The sequence below is a fragment of the Bufo bufo genome, chromosome 8 (genome assembly GCF_905171765.1).
Source record: "Bufo bufo chromosome 8, aBufBuf1.1, whole genome shotgun sequence".
Taxonomy (NCBI): Eukaryota; Metazoa; Chordata; class Amphibia; order Anura; family Bufonidae; genus Bufo; species Bufo bufo.
The window spans coordinates 19,555,611-19,582,577 of record NC_053396.1 but is presented as its reverse complement, the minus strand read 5'-3'; the positions used below and the strand labels follow the sequence as shown (position 1 = coordinate 19,582,577).

General features: G+C 49.2%; 1 protein-coding gene across 2 annotated transcripts in view; it reads right to left on the bottom strand.

Annotated features, from left to right (window-relative positions):
- The window catches only part of WNK3 (WNK lysine deficient protein kinase 3), a 114,415-nt gene that overhangs the window by 41,430 nt on the left and 46,018 nt on the right, over positions 1-26,967 (bottom strand). For both annotated transcript variants that reach the window (XM_040404952.1, XM_040404951.1), the window contains exons 4-11: positions 16,810-17,030; positions 14,106-14,263; positions 13,697-13,785; positions 12,063-12,282; positions 11,671-11,962; positions 7,501-7,697; positions 3,314-3,409; positions 118-3,231 (exon numbers count right to left, since the gene is read on the bottom strand). In XM_040404952.1, the coding sequence (XP_040260886.1) occupies positions 118-3,231; positions 3,314-3,409; positions 7,501-7,697; positions 11,671-11,962; positions 12,063-12,282; positions 13,697-13,785; positions 14,106-14,263; positions 16,810-17,030 (4,387 nt within the window). The remainder of the gene's footprint in view (positions 1-117; positions 3,232-3,313; positions 3,410-7,500; positions 7,698-11,670; positions 11,963-12,062; positions 12,283-13,696; positions 13,786-14,105; positions 14,264-16,809; positions 17,031-26,967) is intronic.

The following is a 26,967-nucleotide window of genomic DNA, read 5'->3' as shown; positions in this document are numbered from 1 at the left end:
CTTGACTTTAGACTGCATTGAACTTTCATGGAGACAGATTGCCTTTGAAGGGCTATTTTTTTTTTTTTTTGGGAGGGGGGGGGAGGGAGAGAGACACATAGTGCTGTATAGTCATACCTGCTGGTACTTGACATCTGGCTGATGGGTTTGAGCAGGAAGCTGGTACGCATCCTGAGGAATAACAGTCTCGGCACCGGCTAACATCAGGGACGACTGCTGCGACACAGGATTAAGGTAGCCAGGCTGTTGTAATGATTCATGGTTGTCAGGTTGGAGATGTGGCGTTGGCTGCTCTAAAGCAGAATGAACTTGATTTGAAGAAACCTGGTGCAAAGCGTCCTTGTTGTGAGATGCAGGAAGCATTCCGGCCATTACCTGCACATTGTCCATCATCTGTGGCTCGTATGCTTGCACGGGGGGATGCTGTGACTGCAGATAAGTTTCTTGGGTGGGAAGAGAAGCTTGTGCTTGAACACTTTGATTACTTTGATGACCATCCTGCTGCGGTTGGCAGCTCGGATCGTGTTCGTAAGGAAGGAATCCAGCTTGTGAATAGCAAAATGGAACAGCTTGCTGTTCAACATTCGACTGAACCAATAAGCCTGCTTTATCTGGAGACTGTACAGACTGCTGTAAATAAATGGCATTTTCTTCCTGGCCTTCAGGTCTGTGATCTTGCGGAGGGGTCGCAGTTTTCTGCAGCTGAAGGTGTGTTGGTATTACATGCGCAGCATAACCCTGCGTTTCTGCAGCTGTTAATGTATGCATGGCGTGCGCCAGGATTTCTGAAGAAGGTATTGAATTCTGAGCATAGGCCTGCATATCCGAAGACGGCAAGTGCCCATGCACAGAAGATGGGGTGGCATGGCCGTACAGCACTGGATTTTCTGAAACGGGAGGGGCATGCTGCATTGCTGCATATACGGGTGGAGAACTATATATGACTGGATTAGACTGAGCCCCAGTCTGCTGGGCATACAGTTTTTGATCGGCAGCAGTAGAAGTCTGCTGTATATACGCCTGGTCCATTGTTAGGACCGCCGGTGAGACAGGTCTATGTATATGTTGCTCAGCCCCATGTTGTGTAAAGGCCAGCTGGTCCACAGCAGTGACTAGGTGTTTATTAAGCAGAGGTTGAGGTGCAGGGTGAGGATATCCTTGCTTATCAACTGAAGGAGTTAGATTCTGGGTATAAACCTCTAGAGGGGAAGGGCCAACAGATGACTGGACATAAGCTGAACTGTCAGACGATGGCACAGCTTGCTGGCTATATGGCTGCTCACTAGGAGGGACGTGCTCATTGTTATACATGAGCTGATCTGCATATATGTCGGCTTTCTGGGCATATACTGGCTGGTCCAAAGGCGCCACTGCATGCTGTGCATATGCAGGCTGCTCAGACTGTGGCATCACATGAACTGGCTGTTCAGATGGTTGTACGACATGCTGGGCATAAGCAGGCTGCTCAGTTGGAGGTCCTGCATGCTGTGTACATAGAGGTTGCTCTATTGGGGGCGCTATATGTTGTGCACACACAGGCTGATCCAATGGTGGCATCACATGCTGGGTACACACCGGCTGAACATATACAGGCTGGTCAGCCGTAGGTATTAAATGCTGACTATACATGGGCTGTTCAGTTGGTGGTGCGGCATGCTGGGCATAGACAGGCTGCTGCTCTACGGATGGGGGTACAGCTGGCTGGGTATATACAGTTTGCAACTCTGGTTGGAGCCCAGCTTGTTTGCCATATACTGCTTGCAGTTCAGGCAGGGTCACGCTTTGCTGGGAACACACTGGCGGCTGTTCAACATTTAGTGGCAAGCTTTGCTGGGCATATACGATTTGGCCATACAACGGTTTCTCAGCTGGAGCAATGACTTGCTGAGAATACGCAGCATGCTCTGGTGGAGGTACAGTTTGCTGCGCATACACAGGCTGCTCAGCTGGATGAACAACTTGCTGGACATAGCCAAGATTTTGGGCTTGCGGTACGGATTGCTGGGCATACATATTCTGTTCAGAGGATGATTGAGAATATACTGGCTGCTCAGCTGATGACGTTTGCTGGATATATACTGGATTCTCAGTCGATGTAGCCTGTAGTACGTACATAAGCTGCTCTGCGGATGTAGCCTTTTCAGGCAGCAAAGACTGTGGTGGATAAACAGCCTGCTGGGCATGAGCGAACTGGTCGGGCATAGGTATATTTTGCTGTAAGTAATGTATCTGGTCTGCAGATTGCATAATTTGCGGGTTGTATATCAGCTGCTCAGGCAAGACTCCGGTTTGATGCACAAAAGGAGCCTGCTCGGCTGGTGCAGCTGGTTTCTGAGCAATAAGAGCCTGTTCTGTGGCCACAACAGGTGGTTGACCATACATTTCCATAGGAGGAATCTGGATGTAAAGAGGCTGCTCTGCAGGATGGGTGGGAAACTGCTCTGAAGGTGCTCCTACAAGTGGAGGAAACACTGGCTGTTCAACCACAGAAGGTTTGGCCATGTGCAGTGGCTGAACGCAGGACGGCTGCTGCACAGGCATTTGTGACAGTGGGTGCTGGTTATTTGGAAGCTGCTCATGTATAGATGAAGTCACAATCAGCTGTGTGTGTCCAGTAGCATCAGGGAAAGTGGATATTGGAGCTGGGAATGGCAAATGTTCTACCTCATGTGGATGTTCAGTTTGCACTTGCTGCACAACAGTTTCCTGTCCGACGGCAGTGGAGTGTATTATTTTCGGAGTTGGTTCCACAATGGGCTGTTGCATCAATGGACTTTGGTACGAGATCTGAGAGTTGGAGCTCTGCAGCTGCTCTAGGTGTGGCTGCATGGTAAAGTTCTGTCCTTGCTGTAAACTTGAGGAGTACGCCAAATGGTCTTGAGAAGGCATCGGCTGCTGCACCGCAGCCACTTGATGTTGCTGAACGTTACCCTGGACCCCCGTTACATGTTGGGTCTGATGCATCACATTCTGTGGGCCATACTGATTTAGCACAGTAGGATGGCATACAGGGAGGAGTGTCGGAACTTGTATCTCTGTCGGAACTTGCACACCTGTTGAGCCGCAAACATCGAGTGGAAGGCCAGCCCTGGTCTGCTGAGTTGCCATTTGTGAAGACATTATTTGAGGCGATAATGCAGACATTGCAGGTTGCAATACCGAAGTGTCTAGTGTGTTGGAATGAGGAAGAGTTTTGCCTTCTGCTGCAAATGCCATTTGTGTGTCCACAGACTAAAAAATAAAAATGGGAAACAGGATTTAAATTTTATTAACAAAACCGTAATGCTACAGCTACTGATGCAAATATTATTACCTGTGCATTCAGCTGTCCGTCCACCACTGGTAACTGTTGGTATGGGGAGCACGGCTGAGGCATGCACTGCACAGGCAACATCTGTGCCATGGGCATCTGAAGAAAAAATAAAAGCTGCATTAAAACAGATGCAATAATTGCCGACTAAGCATTTTTCACTGGGTACAAATGTTGCAGATAGTCATACAAGCAAGCTCATGATTAGAGCAGCACTAAAAATCATTTCATGGCAGAACACAGTGTAAAGACAGAAATAAAAACTGCACTGACACCAACAATCATATTAATTATGTTTCATGCCCATACTCGTGATGACTGCACTTAACTTACAGGTCAATATATAAAACTATGCACAAAGTGTATAATGTGAAAGGAGAAAGATAAAAGTCAACAGGAAACACTGAAAAAACTATAGTTTTGTTTTTGCTCTGAAGCGTCCTGAGGGTGACATCATCAGATCTGTAAGCATCAAAGAGCTACTGCAGGGGAATAATTGTATTTCATTCAAATGAATGGCTGTCCATGTAATACATTAGAAGGCCAGGTGCACCAGGGCTAATAGAGAGTGCCCTCATGTGAGGGGGACATCCTCTAGACAGCGCTCCAGACTAAAAAAAATATCAAGGAGCCATTGGCTCCTAACCTGAAAAATTTAGGAGCCAAATGAAATTTTGTGTCGCCAAATTTAAAATGCATATAATTATGGCATAATAAAAATAAATAAAAAAAAAAGTCGTGTCTAAGGGCACTTTCACACTAGCGTTTTTCTTTTCCGGCATAGAGTTCCGTCCTAGGGGCTCAATACCGGGAAACAACTGATCAGTTTTATCCCCATGCATTCTGAATGGAGAGCAATCTTTTTGACTGTTCAGGACAGAGATAATACCGCAGCATGCTGCCCAAAAAACTGAACACTTGCCTGAATGGCGGATCCGGCATTTTTTTTCCATAGGAATGTATTAGTGCCGGATTCGGTATTCAAAACACCGCAATGCCAGATCAGTAAAAATGTGAAAAAAATATATAACGGATCTGTTTCTCCGGATGACAAATTGAGAGACGGATCCGTTCTTGCAATGCATTTGTAAGATGGATACGCATCCGGACCAGTCTACAAATGCTGTCCATTTGCATGCAGATTGCCGCAAGTGTGAAAGTTCCCTTACCTTGTGTACTTGCCCATTTGTCTCTCCTTTTGATTCGTTCTTCTAACCCCATCAATCTTGAGGCTATTGAGGGGTTGTGCACTAATTTCTACGTACTCTCAGACTAGCCAGATTCGCGTTGCTGATCATGCTTCCTTCATCCCTCGGTGCTGGGCCTTGGCTCATTCGCTTCCAGGCCTCCGCTGCTTGTCTTGGGTTTCTCCATGAAAACATTTATCTTGATGCCGCTGAAGCCAATCACTGGCCACAGTGGCGATCTGCTCCCCTTGCATCACATGACCATTTAACATAAAGCAAGGGAAGCAGTGGTCAGTTATTGGCTGTAATGGCGTCAGACAGGAAGTTTTCATAAAGGGACTCAAGACAAGCAAAGGGGGCTGAGGAGCAAACGAGCCGGTACCCAGCACTGGGGATCAGGTAAGTATGATCACCAACAAAGGTCCTGCCAGTCTCAGAAATTAGTGTATACAAAACCCTTAAGGAGTAAATTTTTTTAAGGGGGTTTCAAATCGATATTCTTCTATATGAGACACAGACTGGGTTAAAATAAACTATCCTACCTGCACTCCTTAAAAGGCCAAGAGGCGCAACCAGTGACCACATCAGCGAGCATCAGCGCTCTACATACATCCCCCCCCCCTCTACACAGAGCGCTCTCCATACATCCCCCCCCTCTACACAGAGCGCTCTCCATACATCCCCCCCCCCTCTACACAGAGCGCTCTCCATACATCCCCCCCTCTACACAGAGCGCTCTCCATACATCCCCCCCTCTACACAGAGCGCTCTCCATACATCCCCCCCTCTACACAGAGCGCTCTCCATACATCCCCCCCTCTACACAGAGCGCTCTCCATACATCCCCCCTCTACACAGAGCGCTCTCCATACATCCCCCCCTCTACACAGAGCGCTCGCCATACATCCCCCTCTCTACACAGACAGCTCTCCATACATCCCCCTCTCTACACAGACAGCTCTCCATACATCCCCCTCTCTACACAGACCGCTCTCCATACATCCCCCTCTCTACACAGACCGCTCTCCGAGCACCACCCCTCACAATCTGCTTCCTGGGATCTTTTCATCTCTTGTCCTATTCACCCCGATAGAGCTCTATTAGGGTAAATAGGATCTCACACTCTCCCTGCTGCCCTGTGCATAGTACACACAGCAGCAGGGAGGTTACCATGGCAGCCAGGGCTTCAGTAGCGTCCTGGCTGCCACGGTAACCGATCGGAGGCTCCGATCACAACTGCCACTGCACCACCAATCCAATCGGGGGGGGGGCGCACTGTTCCATCAATGAACATAATTAACACATTAATTTAAGTGCTGGCAGCAGTATCACATACTCTGCACCACCCCTCTCTGATATGGCGCTGCGATCCCCGGCAATAAACCACTCAGGTTCGGCATCTGTAGCGTAGGTGATCGGAGGCGGGGCAAGGAATTATTGGCTCCCATGCCCCACCGCAATATTCAGCTATAGCGCGGTAGCCCTGTCTTGTCGCCATCTGCAAGTTTTAAGGCGCATTGGTGACCATTTTTGTCGCCATCTGGAGCGCTGCTATACGATATTCATATGTCCTAATAGTGTATATGTAAAGGGAGATAACCCTTTTAAAGTAGCCCTCCCACAAAAATCCTTATTCTCTGACCTGTTAGAGTCACTAGTAAGAAGATTTCTATTTGCGAGTTATAACCTCCCTTCTGATCCTCAGCTGTGTCATGTGACCAACACTGATCTCCAAATAAAACAGAAAGCCAGTTTCTCTATGTATTCCTATGGGAGCCTCAATGTCAGTCTCATAGGAATGAATAGAGAAGTAACTGACTTACTGTGTCAGTTGGAGATCAGTGTGTTGGTCACATTACACAGCTGAGGATCAGAAGGGAGGTTATAACTCACAAATGCAGTCATCGGTAAGAAAATTACCTTCACTACAATTTACATTATGCAAAGATTTTTGTGGGAGTGCTTTTTTCCGAAGACCCGGAGGTGTGGCCTCTAGCATATCCGATCCTGGCTGTCACTGAATTTGCTAGATTGTGCAGAGCACTAACCAACAGATAACTAGAGGGTTCTTTAAAGGGGTTATCCAACCCCTATAATGCCCCCCAATGCCTGGGCATCTCATATAGGACTATACTTATCCCCGGGAAGATGCAGCAGCGACCATGCGGGGATCAGGAGTGACGCAGGTAAGTATAACCTATATGAGGGGCTTGGGTGGGGTCATTATAGGGGTTGGATAACTCCTTTAACAAACAAATGTACCAACAGCGAGTGGACAAAAATATTTTTTAATAACGTAGTCAGAACTAGACTATATGAAGATACATCCTTTAAAGGGGTTGTCTCACTTCAGCAAATGGCATTGATCATGTAGAGGAAGTAAATACCAGGCACTTCCTAATGTATTGTGATTGTCCAATATTGCTTCCTTTGCTGGTTACATTCATTTTTCCACCACATTATACATTGCTCGTTTCCATGGTTACAACCACCCTGCAATCCAGCAGCTGTGGCCGTGCTTGCACACTACAGGAAACCGCACCAGCCTATGTGCGCTCCCACGGTCCCGGCCACCAGAGAGACTGGCACTTTTTCCTATAGTGTGCAAGCATGACCACCACTGATGGACTGCAGGGTGGTTGTAACCATGGAAACGAGCAGTGTATAATGTGATGGAAAAATGAATCCAGCCAGTGAAGGAAGCAATATTGATAACAATACATTAGTAAGTGGCTTTTATAAAGTTTCGCTACATAGTAAATACTATTTGCTGAGGTGAGACAACCCCTTTAAGTCTGTAAAGGTATCCCAACAGTCTGCCTACAGACTAATTTGGGTAACTGCAGATGTGAAGAGTCATTTAGAGGAGGCCTCTATGACACACATTCAAAGCTGTCGAGTGTTAGGTTACAAGGGCAGCACCGCTGCATATTTCATGGCTACTACAATATCTCTCTTTGCTTGGAGAACACTATTCCTTTTATAGAAGGGGCATGCACTCACCGCTTGCGTCTGCTGATAGTGTCCCATGACGTGCTGCGGCGGATAGAACTGCACCATGTGACTGGGCTCAGTGTGAGGCATGCCCGGGACTTGCTGTATGGCGATTGCTTCGTGGGATGTAGCATAGATGGCGCTGTGCTGACTAGAAGCATCCGACAGCGTGATAGACCCTCCGCCTACATCACACAAGCTATCAGCTAATAAAAGAAAAGAAAAAACATTATTTTCGGTGTATCATGGTTCCTGGGGACTCACAATGCACACAGCCTAGAACCCAAAGTTATGTGGTTGCAGAAGTATTGAATACAACACACATACTAAACCAGCAAGCTTTCGACCAAGGGGGAACCCTGACAAACAATTCTTCATTGGGGACCCCAAATCTATGCATCCTGTAATGGAAATATCCCTTTTCGGGACTGTACACATGTTCGACGGTACCACAGTTTTTCATGGAGCCCCAGGATCACTAAGCCTTACACTCATCTAGGAGGAGTCTAGGTAGGTGGGCAGTCAAACCTTTATAGCAGCTTTTTATTATAGGCAGGAATAAGAAAATGACAACTTACGGTATTTCACTGGGTGTCACCTGGGTGCAAGTGCTACTTTCACACTAGCGTTTTTTGCGGATCCGTCATGGATCTGCAAAACCCTTCTGTTACAATAATACAACCGCATGCATCCATCATGAACGGATCCGGTTGTATTATGTCTTCTAGCCATGATGGATCCGTCTTGAACACTATTGAAGGTCAATAGGAGATGGATCCGTTTTCTATTGTGCCAGAGAAAACGGATCCGTCCCCATTGACTTACATTGTGTGCCAGGATGGATCCGTTTGGCTCCGCTTCATCAGGCGGACAGCAAAACGCTGCATGTAGTGTTTTGGTGTCCGCCTCCAGAGCGGAATGGTGACTGATCGGAGGCAAACTGATGCATTCTGAGCGGATCCTTTCCCATTCAGAATGCATAAGGGTAAAACTGATTCGTTTTGGACCGCCAAGTGTGAAAGTAGCCTTACTCTGCTGCGTGCTCTAATCTGCAGTGACAACTGCATTGATTTTCTGGCTGATTGCTACAGTTGTCAGAGGGGCCGGGAAGCAGCTCAATGCAGGGATCACAAAGCACTTCACAGTAAGAGACTGCCTCCTTTGCGCAGTGAATTATAACTTCAATTTCTCACTGCTGCTGGTAACGCAAGTACGACTACCAGCTCTGATCTCTGCCTAGCTCTGTCAGCAGTTTTGCAGGCTTCTTTAAGGAGATGTTAGAACAAACCTCAGACTTCAAAGTCTTTCACATTACACAGCATCCCAAGTAAGCAACAGAATCTTAAAAGCAATTGTGATCAATAACACAGAGAGCCTGCAGCGCTGTCAGAGTGGTTTGCTTGTGCTGTGGTTAATACACTACCAAAAATACTTACATAGAAGTTAGGTGTGAAACTTTACAATACTTAGAACAGTTTATTTGTGTAAAAGAAAAAAAAATAATAATAATAATTTAGCAAATATACTGCATTACTTCTCTTTTACAGATTTGCAACCTGGAGCTGCATTCAGAATTCTACAAGCTTCAGAGATGAAATCTCACAGCAATCTTTGTCGGCGTAGTAGGGGTGGGCGATATGGCCTAAAATCTATATTGCGATATAATTTTAAGCATGTGCGATATATATTGCGATATATTGTTTTCTATATTTGGGGGGGGCGTGTTTAAACTTTTTTTTACTTTTTATTTAATAACTATTAGTCTCCTTAAGGGCTAGAACGTAGAACCCTTGTCATATACACCCTAATAGAGCTCTATTAGGGTGAATAGGACTTTACACTCTCCCTGCTGCCCTGTGCTTTGTGCACACAACAGCAGGGAGCTGATCCCGCTCCCCTAAATGGTGCCATCCACAGATCCCCCCCCTTACCTAAATGGTGCCATCCACAGATCCCCCCCCCCCCCCCATATCTAAACGGTGCCATCCCCAGATCCCCCCCCCCTCCCCTAAACGGTGCCATCCCCAGATCCCCCTAAACGGTGCCATCCACAGATCATCCCCCCCCCCCTCCCCTAAACGGTGCCATCCACAGATCATCCCCCCCCTCCCCTAAACGGTGCCATCCACAGATCATCCCCCCCCTCCCCTAAACGGTGCCATCCACAGATCACCCCCCCCCCCCCCTTCCGCTAAACGGTGCCATCCACAGATCACCCCCCCCCCCCTTCCGCTAAACGGTGCCATCCACAGATCACCCCCCCCCTTCCCCTAAACGGTGCCATCCACAGATCACCCCCCCCCCCTCCCCTAAACGGTGCCATCCACAGATCATCCCCCCCTTCCCCTAAACGGTGCCATCCACAGATCACCCCCCCCTTCCCCTAAACGGTGCCATCCACAGATCACCCCCCCCTCCCCTAAACGGTGCCATCCACAGATCATCCCCCCCTTCCCCTAAACGGTGCCATCCACAGATCATCCCCCCCTTCCCCTAAACTGTGCCATCCACAGATCATCCCCCCCCCCTTCCCCTAAACTGTGCCATCCACAGATCATCCCCCCCCTTCCCCTAAACTGTGCCATCCACAGATCCCCCCCCCCCTCCCCTAAACTGTGCCATCCACAGATCATCCCCCCCCCCTTCCCCTAAACGGTGCCATTCACAGATCACCCCCCCCCCTTCCCCTAAACGGTGCCATCCACAGATCATCCCCCCCCCCTTCCCCTAAACGGTGCCATCCACAGATCATCCCCCCCCCTTCCCCTAAACGGTGCCATCCACAGATCATCCCCCCCCCCTTCCCCTAAACGGTGCCATCCACAGATCATCATCATCCCCCCCCCCCCTTCCCCTAAACGGTGCCATCCACAGATCATCCCCCCCCCCCTTCCCCTAAACGGTGCCATCCACAGATTCCCCCCCCCCCCCCTAAACGGTGCCATCCACAGATTCCCCCCCTCCCCCTAAACGGTGCCATCCACAGATCCCCCCCCGACGCTCACAGGAATACATTTAAAAACTAATCAGTAACTTTAACTTTATTAATTGGTGATCTCTTTACTGTATACCTTACTAGGTCTTAGCTCCGGTAACAGCAGGCAGTGCGGGGGGCGGCGCTCTCACCCACTGACGTCACGCGCCTGCGCCGCCTAGTGGGAGGAGTAGGCGCGTGACGTCAGTGAGTGAGCGCCGCCCCCCGCACTGCCTGCTGTTACCGGAGCGAAGACCTAGTAAGGTATACAGTAAAGAGATCACCAATTAATAAAGTTAAAGTTACTGATTAGTTTTTAAAATGTTCTACTGTCAGCGGCGTGGCCCTGTATAGTCTAACCCCCAGGCAAGCGTCCCTGTCACCATGGAACGCCTGGGGGTTAGAATATACCATCGGATTTGAGTTTTCACGCGCTCACTGAGATCGTGAAAACTCAATGATTTACTGTCAGTCCCTCCCCTCCTCCTCTTTTGTCATTGGTGGTCAGCGGCAGCCGCGCACAGTGGGGAGGGAGGGACTCTCTCCTTCTCCACTGTGCCGGCTCAGGATCATATCGCGGTCCGGCGATATAGGCGATATGCTCAAAATCCATATCGTGGCACAAATTTATATCGCATATCGCCTATATCGCCCACCCCTGCGGCGTAGTGTCTGCACAGCGCTTAAAGGGGTTATCCTAGAACCCAATTAGGTCATCATGAGATCTGTGGGGGTCTGACAATCTGGACCCCAACAGATCAGCTGTTAGAAGAGGTTGGGTGCTCAGTGAGCGCTGCAGTCATATGGCCTAGTTGCAGCTCAGCCCCAATGAAGTGAATGGGGCTCAGTTGCAATACCACACACAGCCACTATACTATGTGTGTCGGGAGCTCCGGTAAGTGTGGCGGCTCCCTGAATCAGCTGATCAGCAGAGGTGCAGGGACTCAGACCCCCGCCAATCTGATCATTATCGTTTCCAGGATAACCCCATTAATCTGGTGATTTGCTTTCCATGCCGTGAAGTCTAGACCAGGTACTGTACAATAATCGGATGCTGGAAGCGCTAACCATTGCACTATACCATTAGAGCTTAGTTAAACTGGTACTGGTATGTCAGACAACAAGTTTACAGACTGTCTCCACTAAAAACCAGCAGAACTATGAATGCAGCTCCTCTAAAAACTAAGTAATGAAATTTACTGTACCTGTAACAGACGAGCACTGCTGATATTGCTGCTGCTGGAGTTGCTGGCGCACATGCTGATCCACCTCAGTCTCCTCACTCTCATTCACTGCTGCCTGTGATGCTCCAGCAGGAACGGGGATGCTCGTCTGCGTTACCAGCGCCCCAACAGCTTTGCTCTGTGAATCCCGGCGCTCCTCTATGCGATCAGCCAGGATCTTCCTTTCCCTTGTCTTCTTGATTAGGGAAACTCGATCACGTATGGATTTTGAAACGGCCTTGCTGTCACTTTCATGGAAAAACCCAGATTTTACCTTTCCCAAAAAAATAAAAAATAAATAAACAAACTTAAATCAGAACAGCAACTCCAAGAAAAGTTTGTATCATTTTAGGACAGACAGATAAAACCATCACCATTTCATAAGCCACTTCGTCTGGATTGTCTAGGTCCAAGTTAAAGCTGAATTCTATAGCTTCATTGTCTTTGTGTTTTCCTTTGAGCTTTTTAGGATCTTCTACCCAGAGTCTTAAAGCTAGAGAAGAGCTGGTGCCATCATCGTCCTCTGCTATTTCGACCCGTAGCCCAGTATCTTCGGCAAAGAACGCGTGGTTTAAGAGCTCCTTAACAGATAATCTGCAGGTAACGAAGAAACCAGGAAGAAAAACATTCATTTTCCACACTTTGGAAGGAGAGTGGCAAATTTATTGGGTGAAAAGACACCCACTTAAGGGGTTTTCGAAGATTTTAATACTGATGACCTATCCTCTGGATAGGTCATCAGTATCTGATTTGTGAGGGTCCGGCACCTGGGACCCCCGTCGATTAGCTATATGAGCCGTGGCCTTCTCACGGCTTTCTCCTTGTCCAGTGACGACAAGTTCATTGGTCACATGGCCTACGCCCAGCTCCATAGAAGTGAATGGGGCTGAGCTGCAACCCAAAGCACAGCTGCTATACAACAAACGGCGCTTCAAAATTCCCAAAATCAAAGGGCTCTGTTCTAGAGAAAGGTGCCCTTTAATTACCTTTCATTCCTACTCCCAGTAGTGTATTATCAAGCATTATCGTGCTACTGGCATAAAGACAAACAATACAATTACTGCTTATCTTTCTTTGCCCATTGCTACTAATGGTTGTTTATTAATGGGCACTGCCGTCATATTTCAGGATGGAGCAATTGCTTCTGATTTATCACTGGGCATTACAATCTGCAATGGGTTCTGTGTTATTAGGCAGAGCTCAGTGATGTAGATATATTAGCGGGATGAATTCTGAGCTGCATATTCATTACTGAGATGAGTTTAGGGCTGCAGGGGTAATATTATACTGACAAATGCATTTTCCTGCACAGGAACTGGAGTAACCACTTAAAGGGATCCTCCAGATCGACGGGGTCAGACACCTCAGTGTAGCTCCAGTGCTGGAAATAAATGCAGCACTGCTGCACGGAAGTGAATAGCTTCTGACTTATGGGCGAATCAGTAATATCAATTCTTCATAAACATACAAAAGTTAAAAGGTAATCTCTTGAGCCACATTTATATTTACAATATACTGGTATTGTTTTCTTTAAAGATTGCGGGGGAAACCTAAAGGGGTTCTCCACGATTTTGATATTGAAGGCCTACCCTCAGGATAGGGTTCATCAATATGAGATTGGCGCAGGGTCCGACTCCAGGCACCCAGCAATCAGCCGTCTGAGAAAGCCGGTGAACATTGTGATTTCCTTACAGCTCATCAAGCACAGCGCCGTACATTGTACAGTGGCAGTGCTTGGTATTGCAGCTCAGGCCCATTCACTTGAATGAGACTAAACTGCACCTAGGCCACATGAACGATGAACGTGAAGTCATTGGCCTAGGATGAGACCTTAGAATTCGGGCTCTTCAAACAGCTGATCAGTGTGGGTCCCGGGTGTCAGATCCCTGCTGCTCCGATACTGACGACCTATGCTGGGAATAGGCCTTCAATATAAAAATCCCGGAGATACCCTTTAAAAAGTGGGTCTTAAAATACGTTGACTACTTTCTATGTTGTACTTTCTTACCTTTCGGTCTTATCCTGCTGTATGCAGCTCTCTATAATTTCCTTTACCTCCGGGTCAGACACTTTGTTAAAACTGGCAGGCTTAATACCCTGTGGTGTCAGGAAAGACAATTAGCAGTGCTGAAGTGCTTAACATGACGCATCTCATTAGCTCAGGCTATATAGGCTAATAAACACATACAGGTCCTAATACATTCTGGGAATGGCGGCTCATGTGGACAGCTATAACCAGGCTACAATAAGATTGGAAGAGGAATACAGCAGCTTGGAAAGCAATACGGGATAAGTTACAGCTATAAGAAGCACATTTCATTTTACAGGACACCACAGCCAAAAGAGGAAGGAAAGAAAGTACGGGGTCAGACGGCTATTCCGGCACAAGGCACAACCATGTTAAAATGCAGACGTACACTGGTTACTTTGCGGTAGATCTGAGCTGCGTTCTGGCATTCAGAGTACGGATATTCTGAGGTAGCCATTTCCAACATGCACATGCCAAATGCATAGACATCCACAGATTCGTCGTAATGCTCCTCATACATTTCTGGGGCCATGAATTCTGGGGTTCCTAAGGAGAAATGATCAAAGATGCCATCACCTCCGAGGCCATTTTGAAAAAAAAAAAAAAAGGAAAAAAAAAAATAATAATCTTGCGGCAGCAATAATACATCTCATGCAGAAAAAAAAGAGGGGAAAATATGAGTCACCATTCACGCTTCAGTGGAAATAGGTGAATAAAAATCCAGAAAAAAAGATTTGTTTCTGGACTAATATATATATATATATATATACATACACATACACACACAGTGTGTAATGCATATATATCATCACCCTGTGCCCCCCTCTCACCTTCATGGTCTTTGATATCAATGCTAGGGGGGCAAATTATAAAGGCAGTGTGACAAACCCCGACAGGAACAAAGTGATAAAAATCCTGTTTTGTCATGGTAACGGTATATTCACATCTGCGTTGGAGCCTCAGCTTGGGGTCTGTCACATATTCTACTAAGGCCGAGTTCACACTTCAGTTATTTGATCAGTTATTGTAAGCCAAAACCAGGTGTGGGTCAAAAACACGGCGATATATTTCCATTACACCTCATCTTTGTGTACGCTTTACTACTAGTTTTTGCTCACAATAACTGATGGAAAAAACGGATCAAATAACTGAACTGTAAACTCAGCCTAAAAAGTGCGGACAAAAAACAAACCACCACATGCAGGACCCTTTTTGTCTGCCCAAAAAGTGGGGACCTGAACAGAAACCAAACAGACCCCAATATAGTCAATGGGGTCTGTTTGGTCCTGATCATCTCCGTTATGTGCCAGATCTGCCACTTCCAAATACTGACTTTACCTAGTGTTATATCTTAAAGGTAAAAGGTTTTTAAGATGCCCCAGTCTAACCTGCCCCTTACAGCATAAGGTATAAAATAAGTTACAAATCAGTACGTCTTAAGTTAATTATTATCTGTGAAGAGTCATGTGGTCTCTCCTAACGAGCTATGCAGTCTTGGCTTGATTGACGTCCCACAGGTTGGGATGTGCGCATGAGCACTGCGGATGTAACTGACGCCAGTACACATTTTTTGACCGTGCATAAACTGGATGCCAATGGAACCGATTTGTAATTCTGTAACCCAGCCTGTGGGATGTCAATCAAGCCAAGACTGCATGACTCCTCAGGGGACTGTGACACCCGTGCTTCGATGCTTCCTGGGTCCTTGCTGTCTCTCGACATACAGAATACGAGAACGAAGTCAGTCATTTCCAGTGTGTCCAGAGGGACCACAAAGAGGAGACTAAGGGTGCATGCACACGTTAAGGATTCAAGTGTGGAGAATCCGCACTGAAATCCACAGGTGTTCGCAAGCAAATCTGTGTGGTCAATCTGCATCAATTGGTGCGGATTTGGTGCAGATTTTACGCATGCGGATTTTACTAAGTGAATGAAGAAAATCCGGTCAGGAAAAATAAAATAAATTGACATGCTGCGGATTTTGAAATCCGCATCGCAGGTCAAAATCCACATGGAAAAAATCTGCGTCGTGTGCACTGAGAATTTCAAATTCTCATAGAATACAATGCACATGACCTACGGTGCGGATTTTTCACACGCAAATCCATACGCAATCTTGATTGTGTGCAAAGGATTAGTAAAGCGAGTTTCACTTCTTTTCAGACTTTTTTTTTCTAATAATAATAAAATGTTACTGGGTGGAAAATCCCTTTAAAGGGGTTCTGCAGTTTGTTTAAACTGATGATCTATCCTCTGGATAGATCAACAGCATCTGATCGGCGGGGGTCCGACACCCAGGGACCCCCGCCGATCAGTTGTTTGAGAAGGCAGCGGCACCCAGGCCCTTGATACTAGTCGTGATGTCACTGGGCCAGCTGTAAACAGTGAGAAGGTCGCGGCGCTGCTGGAGCGCCGCTGCCTTCTCAAACAACTGATCGGCGGGGGTCCTGGGTGTCAGACCCCCGCCGATCAGATACTGATAATCTATCCAGAGAATGGATCATCAGTTTAAACAAACTGCAGAACCCCTTTAATTGCCCATGAACAGTCACGTGAGAGGTTCCAGACAAGCCTTTTAAATATACAGCGTATGATACTTTAGAGCTTCTAGATATACTTCTTTTTTTTTTCAGTTTAGACAGGGACATCTTTAGAAACCTTTTGACATTTGGTATAAGGCTATGGTAGTGGTTTAGAGGCAGAAAATAGTGTAAAAGATGGTGACAGGTCCCTTTTAAAGGTACAATCCTGGTGACCCCGATGTTATTCCTAGAGCAGGGCCTGAGGGAGTGGAGCATGACACAGCGATTCAACAAAGAAAACATCCTTGAGTCGTGATCTGGCTCCTCAGGACATGAACTAGTTATCTCACAGGTTATCCGCTTTGAGTCCTTCGCTAAAAAGAAGAGACGCAGAACTAAAAAAAGGACTTGAGGGGAAGATGTCGTACCTTGACAACATTCGATGACATCCCACACAGCAGACCTAGGGGGAAAATGGTAAGGGAGCAATAGAAGGGATGGCTCGCACCAATAAGAAATTGTGGATTAATCCCATCCATAAGGGTCTTACTGTATGTGACATCAGCTCACCAATTACACTCTTTGCAAAGGACGTCCGCATCAATGTGGCCAGACCAAGGTCTCCGATCTTCACAGAACCAGTGGGCCCCGTGATGAAGATGTTGTCACATTTCAGGTCACGGTGGATTATAGGCGGAGTCCGGGTGTGGAGGAATTGCAGCCCTTTCAAGATTTGCCTACACCAGCTTCTTAACACTTTGGGCTTCATTACTTTGAATCGTTTCAAGTATCTGAAAGGTGAAAACATAAAATATAGGTTATGTTTTCCTAGGATTTTGCACAATACGAAAATATTCATTACGTGTAACATCTCTGTCCAGAACTCTTCACATCAATGGTTCAATTTACACTTCAGTTTTACAGCACGGACTGAGGAACTTGAAGCGTTCACTACTCTTGTCCGCTTACCTCCAAGACTCAGTCGTGTGTATAGAGTACGGCTGCAGAGAAGAAACTGACCCAAATGGAGACCGTACGGACGTCCATACGGAGCGAAATATGTCTGGATTTTAAAGACAAGAATCAGAGCGGTCATCTGAATCAGGCCTCACGCAAAGGAACAGCTACAGGCCCTCTGTAAAGGGAAACTCCACACCAGATGACGTCCCAACAAAATATTAGCTATCAAGTTCCCGGCAACTTCTGAAGTACAATCTTATAAAGGGAATCTAAGCCTTGTCGGTGGCTGGTGTCATGTGAAGGCGGAGCAGTGTTCTCCAACCCGCGGCTCGACAACTCCAACATGTCCTGACGCTCTGCAGACATCAGGACATTCTGGTGATTGTGTTTTTTTAATGCCAAAAGGTTGGGGAACAGCAAGGGAGTCCTGAACCAATACAGAGACTACAGGGCTCTTCCAGACAGCTGAAGGTAGCAGAAGAAAGCAATTCCGTGCAGGCCCTATCTACTTAAAGGGGTTCTCTGGGAAGTAAGAAAATGAAAATACTTAAATATTAGTTTATTATAATTAGATTCTCAAATACCTTTCATTTTTATAATGGTTCGTTTTGTATGGGGAGCAAACATCAGGGGGAACAAAATGGCCGCTGTCCCATTAGTTCACACAAAACCTGTCCTAATCACACAGGAAGTTACTTCACAACACTGAGGTAAAGAGCTGCCTCATCCTCCTCTCCTCTCTACATGTCGGGGATTATGATCCTGAATACAGATAAGAACTTCAGCTGAATCTCTGGGGAATTTAGTTCATGAAGAGACATGAAGTACAGAGAGGACGGACAGGACAGGCTGTGGTAATGGAGACTGCATACAAGTGCTGCTGCTCATTAGTCACACCTCCCCTCCTCTTATGTCTCCTCATCTTCTCCATTCCCACAGAGATTCACCTGTATTCAGGATCATGATTCCTGACAAGGAGAGCAGAGAGGAGGATGAGGCAGCTCTATGGCTCATTGTGGTGAAGTAACTTGTCCTCCTCTGTCATTAGGACAGGTTTTGTGTGTACTGATAGGACGGCGGCCATTTTATTTCTCCTAATGATTGCTCCCTAGACAAAACAAGCCATTCTAAGTAATGAAAGGTATTTGTGAATATATTTATTATAATATTTAAGTTTTTATATTTTATTTTTAAATTCCTGGAGAACCCCTTTAATGCTTTTAATCTTCTTTTTGACATATAGGCCAGGAAAACCTATACCTCCAATGAAAGGCTGCGACGTATTCCTTTTTGGCCCAGACAGTGGGATTATTTGCTGTTCTAAGGCTACTTTCGCACTTGCATTGTTGTTTTCCGGTATTGAGATCCAGCAGAGGCATTCTGAATGGAAACATATCCTTTAAGGATGCATCAGGATGTCTTCCGTTCCGGCAGCATTCTGTTTTGTGACTGGACACAAAAGCTATGCAAGCTGCAGTTTTGTGTCCGGTCATAAAAAACGGATCCGGCATTGAAAACAATGTAAGTCAATGGTGATAGATCCATTTTTTTTTTTTAAGATCCTAAAAAAACTGATTCGTCACCCATTAACTTTTAATGTATTTAGGATCCATTTTGATTTCACACAACCGCATCCTAACGGAACGGATGCATCCTCATGAGCAAAATTAAAATGGATCAGTTTAAATCAGATAATGAGATCCTCTGCCGGATCTCAATACCGGAATTAACAAGGCAAGTGTGAAAGACACTCTAAGGAGCCCTTAGGATGCACATGGCATATACGCTGAGAGCTTTTCCCAGAGCTATAGATGATGAGAAAAAAAAAGCCCTAAAAACCAACATAAGACAGAAATGCTTGTATTGTTATTTCCTCATGTAATATGGAAGTCATCTCCAATCTAGTGATCCTATTTAAAGCAAAACTAAAGACCAAGTGATTTATCAGTGGAAGCATCAAAAATACAGTGGGCCCTGGAGGGGTCAGGACGTCAGTGCTGTGTGGATATAGTCAGCCCTGTACGCAGGAGTTCTGCAGATGGAGGCCTGTCCTCTCACAGCACCAGATACCAGGTACATTCCACTGGAAATTCCTTTCCTCCAATTATACCTTTCCCACCCCCACCCCTATTCGTTTAATGACAGATTTTGGTCCGTGTCCTAAGCCGGTATTCTAAAGAGAATATTTGAAATAGCTTTCCTCACTCAGAGTCTCAGCCTGCCCGTATTTTGCATATAAGCAATCGGAGCAAATAAAGGACAAGGAAAGGGAATTAACTTTTAAGGGGGGTGTACATCAAGAAGACATCACCTGCCTATATATCCTATTAAGGAAAATGAATTCATAGAGCGGGATCCCCCAGCCCCGGGCCCCCCCAGCCTATGAACCAGACAACAGCTCCCGTTCTAGTGGACCGCAGTTGTCTTCAATTACAAGGGCAAACATTCATCTGAATGGCATCCATGAAGAAGTCAGTTTGTCATAAAGCAGCTGCTTTTGCAAGGCCTGTTATACATGTACACACTATAAATCATAGGCACCAATATAGATAATAACCTATGTGGCTATTTGATCTACTAGTGCCAATCGGTGGTGATGTGCTATAGATTAATCCCTCCATAAAGTCACTCCACATCCTGGCATCAGAAGTGGTATTCTAACAGAAGTGCCCATCGTATTACCAGCTACATGTCAGCAAAAACAGCCACATACCTGGGTATATAAATGGTCAATACCAGCAGAACAATACAGCTAGGGTAAGTCGCATGTTCGTATAATGCTAAAAAGGAGACTTTTGTATTACTTACCAGTAAAGTCTCTTTCTCGCTCTTCCTTGGGGGACACAGGAAACCATGGGTATAGCTCTGCTCCCTAGGAGGCGTGACACTAAGTGAAAGCTGTAAGCCCCTCCTCCATCAGCTATACCCTTCAGCCTGGAGAAGAGACTGCCAGTTGCGTGTCCAAGTAGTGAAAGATAACCACCAACCGGAAAAAAGAACCGTCAAGCCCCAACGGGGGCAACCAAGCCGGAACCACAACTGTAAACCCAAATGAAGGGCGGGTGCTGTGTCCCCCAAGGAAGAGCGAGAAAGAGACTTTACTGGTAAGTAATACAAAAGTCTCCTTTTCTCGCCCATATTCCTTGGGGGACACAGGAAACCATGGGACGTTCCAGAGCAGTCCCAGAAGGGAGGGACCAGAACAAACTAGACCAACACCGGAGGCATCAATCAACTGCCGCCTGCAACACCAGACGGCCTAAAGCAGCGTCAGCCGACGCATGAGTATGCACCCTGTAGAACTTGGTGAAGGTGTGCAAGGAGGACCAAGTGGCCGCCTTGCAAATCTGCTCCGTAGAAGCCCGATTTCTCTGAGCCCAGGAAGCCCCGACCGCTCTAGTGGAATGAGCGGTAACACCGAGGGGCGGAACCTTGCCCTTGGCGAGATAAGCCTCAGTAACAGCCATCTTGACAAAACGGGCGATAGCAACTTTGGATGCCGCCAACCCTCTGCGCGACCCCTCCGGAACCACAAAGAGCGAGTCAGTACGCCTGAAAGAGCTGGTTACCTCCAGGAAAACCTTGAGCGCCCTGACAACGTCCAGGCGATGAAGTTCCCTCTCCCTAGGGTGGGAAGGGGAAGGACACAAAGAGGGGAGAACGATGTCCTCGTTCAGATGAAAGGCGGAGACCACCTTAGGAAGGAAGGAAGGGACCGGACGAAGAACTACCTTGTCCTGGTGGAACACTAGGAAAGGTTCCAGACAGGAGAGTGCAGCCAATTCGGACACCCTCCGAAGAGAGGTGACGGCTACAAGGAAAATAACCTTGCAGGACAGAAGTCGCAAGGAAACCGTCCGCAGAGGCTCGAAAGGAGAAGCCTGGAGCGCTGAGAGAACCAGGTTCAGGTCCCAGGGCGGTACCGGAGGCCGGTACGGGGGAACCGCGTGAGCCACGCCCTGAAGGAAGGTCTTGACAGGACCAAGGGGGGCCAGTGGGCGCTGAAACAAAATGGACAGCGCAGACACTTGACCCTTCAAAGAACTAAGACCCAGACCTTGGGCAAGTCCGCTCTGCAGGAAGGACAAAACGGTGGGGTGAGAAAAGCGGAGCGGAGGAATCCCCAGATCGGCACAGAACCCCAAATAGGTCCTCCAGGTCCTATAATAGATCCTAGAAGAGGACGGCTTACGGGCGCGGATCATGGTGCGGACGACGTCCGCAGAAAAACCCCTACGTGTCAGGACGGTGGTCTCAACAACCACGCCGTCAAACGTAGGGACCTTAAACGCGGGTGGAAGATCGGTCCCTGAGAGAGAAGATCTTCCCTGGCGGGCAGCGGCCAGGGCGCGTCTGCCAGGAGCAGCATGAGGTCGGCATACCAAGACCGGCGGGGCCAGTCCGGAGCGACCAGAATTACCGAGACGCCTTCCGCCGCGATCTTCCGAAGGACCTTGGGCAGGAGTGGGATGGGAGGGAATATGTATGGACGCGCGAAGCCTCGCCAAGGAAGAACGAGGGCGTCGGCTCCGCAAGCTCCCGGATCCCTGGCCCTGGACAGATAGGCGGGGACCTTGTGATTGAACTTGGAGGCCATGAGGTCCACGTCCGGTATGCCCCAACGAAGGCAAATGGCCTCGAATACCTCCGGGTGAAGAGACCACTCGCCGGGGTCGACAGTGGTGCGACTGAGGAAGTCCGCCGCCCAATTGTCCACCCCTGGAATAAAAATTGCCGATAGGGCCGGGACGTGGGCTTCCGCCCAACGGAGAATGCTGGAGACCTCCCTCATTGCAGCAGCGCTGCGAGTGCCCCCCTGGTGGTTTATGTACGCCACAGCCGTGGCGTTGTCCGATTGTACACGAACTGGATGACCCTTCAACAGATGAGTCCAGTGTCGTAGAGACAAAAGGGCCGCTCTCAGCTCCAGGACATTGATCGAGAGTTTGGACTCCAACGGAGACCAAATGCCCTGGACGGATCGGGGAGGAAACACGCCTCCCCAGCCCAAGAGACTGGCATCGGTTGTAACCACCAACCAGTTGAGTGGCAGAAAAGACCTGCCCAGAAGAGGGGACTGTAACCACCAGCGGAGAGATGACCTCACCGGAGGCGATAGATGGAAGGGATGATCCAGAGACTGCGGCGATTTGTCCCAGGAGGAGAGGATCGCCCGTTGGAGAGGGCGGGAGTGAAACTGCGCAAACGGGATCGCCTCGAAGCAGGCAACCATCTGCCCCAAGACCCGCATGCAGAAGCGGAAGGACGGTCGACGGTGGAGAAGGAGACCCCGAACCGCCCCACGGAGGATCAGACGTTTTTCCGAGGGAAGACGTACCTCCGCCGCTCCCGTGTCTAAAAGCATTCCCAGGAAGACCAGTTGTCTGGAGGGGGGAAGGGAGGACTTGGGGAAGTTGATGACCCAACCGAACCTCGTCAGAGTCTCTAGAGTGAGATCCACGCTGGCAACCGCTTGAGAAAGGGACGGAGCCTTGATGAGGATATCGTCCAAGTACGGTAGCAGAAAAACACCCCTGGAACGGAGTAAGGCCAAAACCGGGGCCAGGACCTTGGTGAACACCCGGGGGGCTGTTGCCAGCCCAAAGGGAAGGGCGACAAACTGGAAGTGGAGGTCCCCCACGGCGAATCGGAGGAAGCGATGGTGACACCGGGCTACCGGAACATGGAGGTAGGCATCCTGTATATCGATGGAAGACATGAAATCTCCCTGCTCCAGGGAAGCCACCGCGGAACGGAGGGACTCCATCCGAAACCGTCGAAGGAGGAGAAAACGGTTGAGCTTTTTGAGGTCCAAAATGGGCCGCATGGAACCTCCCTTCTTGGGAACTACAAAGAGGTTCGAGTAGAACCCTTGGAACCTTTCCTCTAGAGGAACGGGGGTAATCACCCCCCTGTCCAGTAAGGCTTGAACGGCCGCGGAGAACGCAACCGCGCGTTTCGGGTCCCGTGGCGGGCGGGAGCGAAAGAACCGATCTGGAGGGAAGGATGCAAATTCGATTTTGTATCCGGAGCACACAATTTCGAGGGCCCAGGCGTCGGAGACGTGAGCCAACCAGACGTCCCTGAAAAGGAGGAGCCGGCCCCCCACCCGGGTGGGTGGGGGCGCGCCTTCAGGCAGAGGATTGCTTTGCTGCGGGTGTGCGGGCAGCCTGCGGCTTGCGCCAGGAGGGCTGCGCCCGAAAAAACGGCTTCCTATGTTTGTCCTGGGGAGGAGCCGAAGCGGCAGCTGTGGTGGGAGCCCCAGAGGCCCTGCGGGAGGACCGAAAACGAGACGCACCAGGGCGTCCGCGGGGGGCGCCCCTGGCTTGGGGTTGAGGAAGATGGGTGCTTTTACCACCCGTGGCCTCCGAAATAAGTTCGTCTAGGCGGACCCCGAAAAGGCGGGAACCCGCAAACGGTAGCCCCGCCAAGGAACGTTTGGAGGCAGCGTCCGCTTTCCAAACCTTCAGCCAGAGCTCCCTCCTGACGGAAACTGCCAGGGCGGAGGAGCGTGCAATAAGGGCTCCCGCATCAAGGGAGGCCTCACAAACAAAATTCCCGGCCCGAACAATAAGCTGGGCCAAGGAACGCAGGTCCTGGATAGGGACGTCCGAGTCCAACTCCTGTTCCAGCTGCGCACCCCAAGCAGAAATTGCTTTCCCTGCCCAAGCAGAGGCAAAAACCGGTCTGAGAGCAGAACCGGAGGCAGCAAAAATGCCCTTAGAAAGGGTCTCCATGCGACGGTCCTCCGCTGACTGAAGAGAGGACCCGTCGGGAACAGGGATGGCCGTGTTCTTTGACAGCCGGGCCACAGGGGGGTCCACCTTGGGTGGGGAAGACCATGTGGCCACGACATCTGCTGGAAAAGGATAGCAAATGTCCAGCTTCTTGGGGTTGACAAAACGGGCGTCCGGGCGAGCCCAAGCCTTAGACACCACAGAGGAGAAATCAGAGTGGATTGGAAAGACTTTTGAGACCTGCCTGGGTCTGATAAATGAGACGCTAGCTGCGTCCGAGCTAGGGGGATCATCCTGCACCTTAAAGGTGTCACGAATATCAGAGATGAGTTGACCCATCGCTGAGGCTAGCTTGGACGGCAGGGCCGAGTCCATTTCCAAATCTGAAACCGCCAATTCACCTTCAGAGAGCGAATCCTTTGGAGAGGAGAGGCTCGTCTGGGTGCGCACGCGTGGCGGGGAGAGGGAGGCATCCGAGGAGGAGGCTCGCTCTACTCTAATACGCTTCTGAGAGTGCCTAGCTCGGGAGGGGTCACTAAAAGAGAGTGAACCCGCTGCAGCGGCAGAAGCGGTGGACCCGGAGGGCGCGACAGTAAGAGTGGCGTCCTGCGGGGTAGGCGGCCTGTCTATTAGGCGGCCCACGACATGAGTGAGGCTTTCCACGGCCTGGGACAGGGATCTAGCCCAGTCAGGCGGGTCAGAGGCAGCAGGGAGCGACACAGCGGGCGACTGAGGCTGCGGTGGAGCCCGGCATGCAGTACAGTGCGGATCAGACTGCCCCCGGGGAAAGGGTTCCCTACAAGCAGTACAGGCATGGTACCAAGGCTTGGCGGCTGCAGAAGGGTCTGACATGGTGGAACAAAGATGTTGCACTTAAAGTGGGAGACCCCAAGGAAAGAAACGGGGATAACACCCAAGCGACAGTACTGTGGCACGGAGGGGGTTAAAAGTCCTACCAGACCCGGATGATGCAAGCGGCAGCGGTAAGGGGAACAGACTGAGGAGGCTGTGGAGGAGAGGCAGCAGCACCGGCTTCGGATCGCACTGCAGAGAGGATTCCACGCAGCACTGTGCGATGAACCCGGAAGTAGCGGAGCGCATGTAGGAAGCTCCGCCCCTTCTCTGCCGCTCTGAAGCAGAGCCGCGCGCGCGCGGCAAAATGATTTTAACCCCCAAGGATCATGAAGTGCCGGCCTGAAATGGCGCCGTTCACGCCAAGAAAGCGGCCCCCTCCTTTCCCTGCAGCCGTCCCCTGAAGGTAGCGTCCCTGCCAAGGACCTGCCCAGATAAACTCCCCTGCCCGATACGGTCCCGATATATGCCCGGGGGGGGGGGGGGGGGGGGGGGGGGGGGAGGGGTGGCGCACGATGTAGCAGTGGCCATGTAGTAACAGTGGCCATGGGAGCCCAGGAGGCCTGTAGCAGCGGTGGGAGGGAGGAAGGGGAGGCTGGAGCAGCCTGTCTCACCATACGCTGTCTTCACCCTCAATCCATCCAGCGGGGTCGCCCCTTCAGCTCCTGGCACCGCAGTGGCAGGAAGCCGGGGGAGGGACTTGGCGTGCGGGCGACCCTGAGCTGGCGGGACGCAGGGGAGCGAGGCTGCCCTGGTCCACCTTGTCTTCTGTGGGGGAGGCGGCAGTGCGGAATTACCGGCACTGGCGCAACTCAACCCCGGGAGAAACAGAGGGGTCTAATGCGCCTCTGTTGTCCCTGTAAGTAGAAAAAACCGAATTAAAAACAACAAATAACGCAAAAATAAAAATTCATAGGAAAACAACCCTGCATAAGCAGGGGGTGTCTTGCCTCCTTGGACACTAAGCAAAAACTGGGACACGCAACTGGCAGTCTCTTCTCCAGGCTGAAGGGTATAGCTGATGGAGGAGGGGCTTACAGCTTTCACTTAGTGTCACGCCTCCTAGGGAGCAGAGCTATACCCATGGTTTCCTGTGTCCCCCAAGGAATATGGGCGAGAAAACACTTTTACACAGGCCGAGCATCAGCCAAGGAGGAACGCTTGTTAGAGATTATCTGGCGGTGTAAAGGTGCCGCCGAATACCCAATGAATGTTTATGGTTGGTGCGGTCATCTAAATCATCATTTGCCGGCAGGCAGCAGATCATGCCGTCTAAACATCCTCTGCTGCCGGCAGATGATTCTGTATGAGGAAGAGCGATGGTATTAGTGATCACTGCTCCCCATACTGTGGAGGAGATCGCCGCATGTAAATGCGATAGTCTCCTTCACTGACGAGCAGGTGATTACTGGGAAGGATGGATTCCTTCCCAACAACTGTCTACAAAGGGCCTTAAAAAAAAAATATATATATTTTCAGGGGGCACCAATTTTAAACAAGGAGGAGCAGGTTAGCCACCTGCATCTGAACCTTAGAGAAATGATTGTGAGGTATTGTCACCAAGCCTCTATTCATGTGATGGCTAACCTCCGCCACTCCAGCTGTGGTCAAACTACGACTCCTAGCAAGCTCCATTCATTTCTATGGGGTTCTGAGAACAGGCAAGCAAATGTACATATTGGGAGTTGTAGTTTTACTACAGCTGTAGTGGCGGAGGTTAGCCGTCACATGAATAGAGGCTTGGTGACAATACCTCACAATCATTTCTCTAAGGTTCAGATGTAGGTGGCTAACCTGCTCCTCCTTGGTGCCCCTGAAAATTTGGTAAACCGATGATCGATTCCTGCACCATTCTGTGGTTCCCCTGGCCCCCAATGCAGGATCTGTGAAAAGGGGGGGCGCCTACCATGTGCCATTTATAATATGGTGTCTTGTTATGCGAGAAGGGTCTTTGGGACCAGTCGGGCACCAGGGGCCTGGGAGCAACTGTCATCTCTTCACCCCATATCACATGCATAGAGGTGTTCAAGTATTAGTAGTGTCCCGATACTCATGTGGCAGACCAGATAATGAAATGTAAACCCTTGAAGCAGACAATCAGAATAACCACCATAACGGATCCTAGGCAGATTAGCCTTGCAGGAGCCTTGGAAAGCTTCATGACACCCCTGTAGTTGGC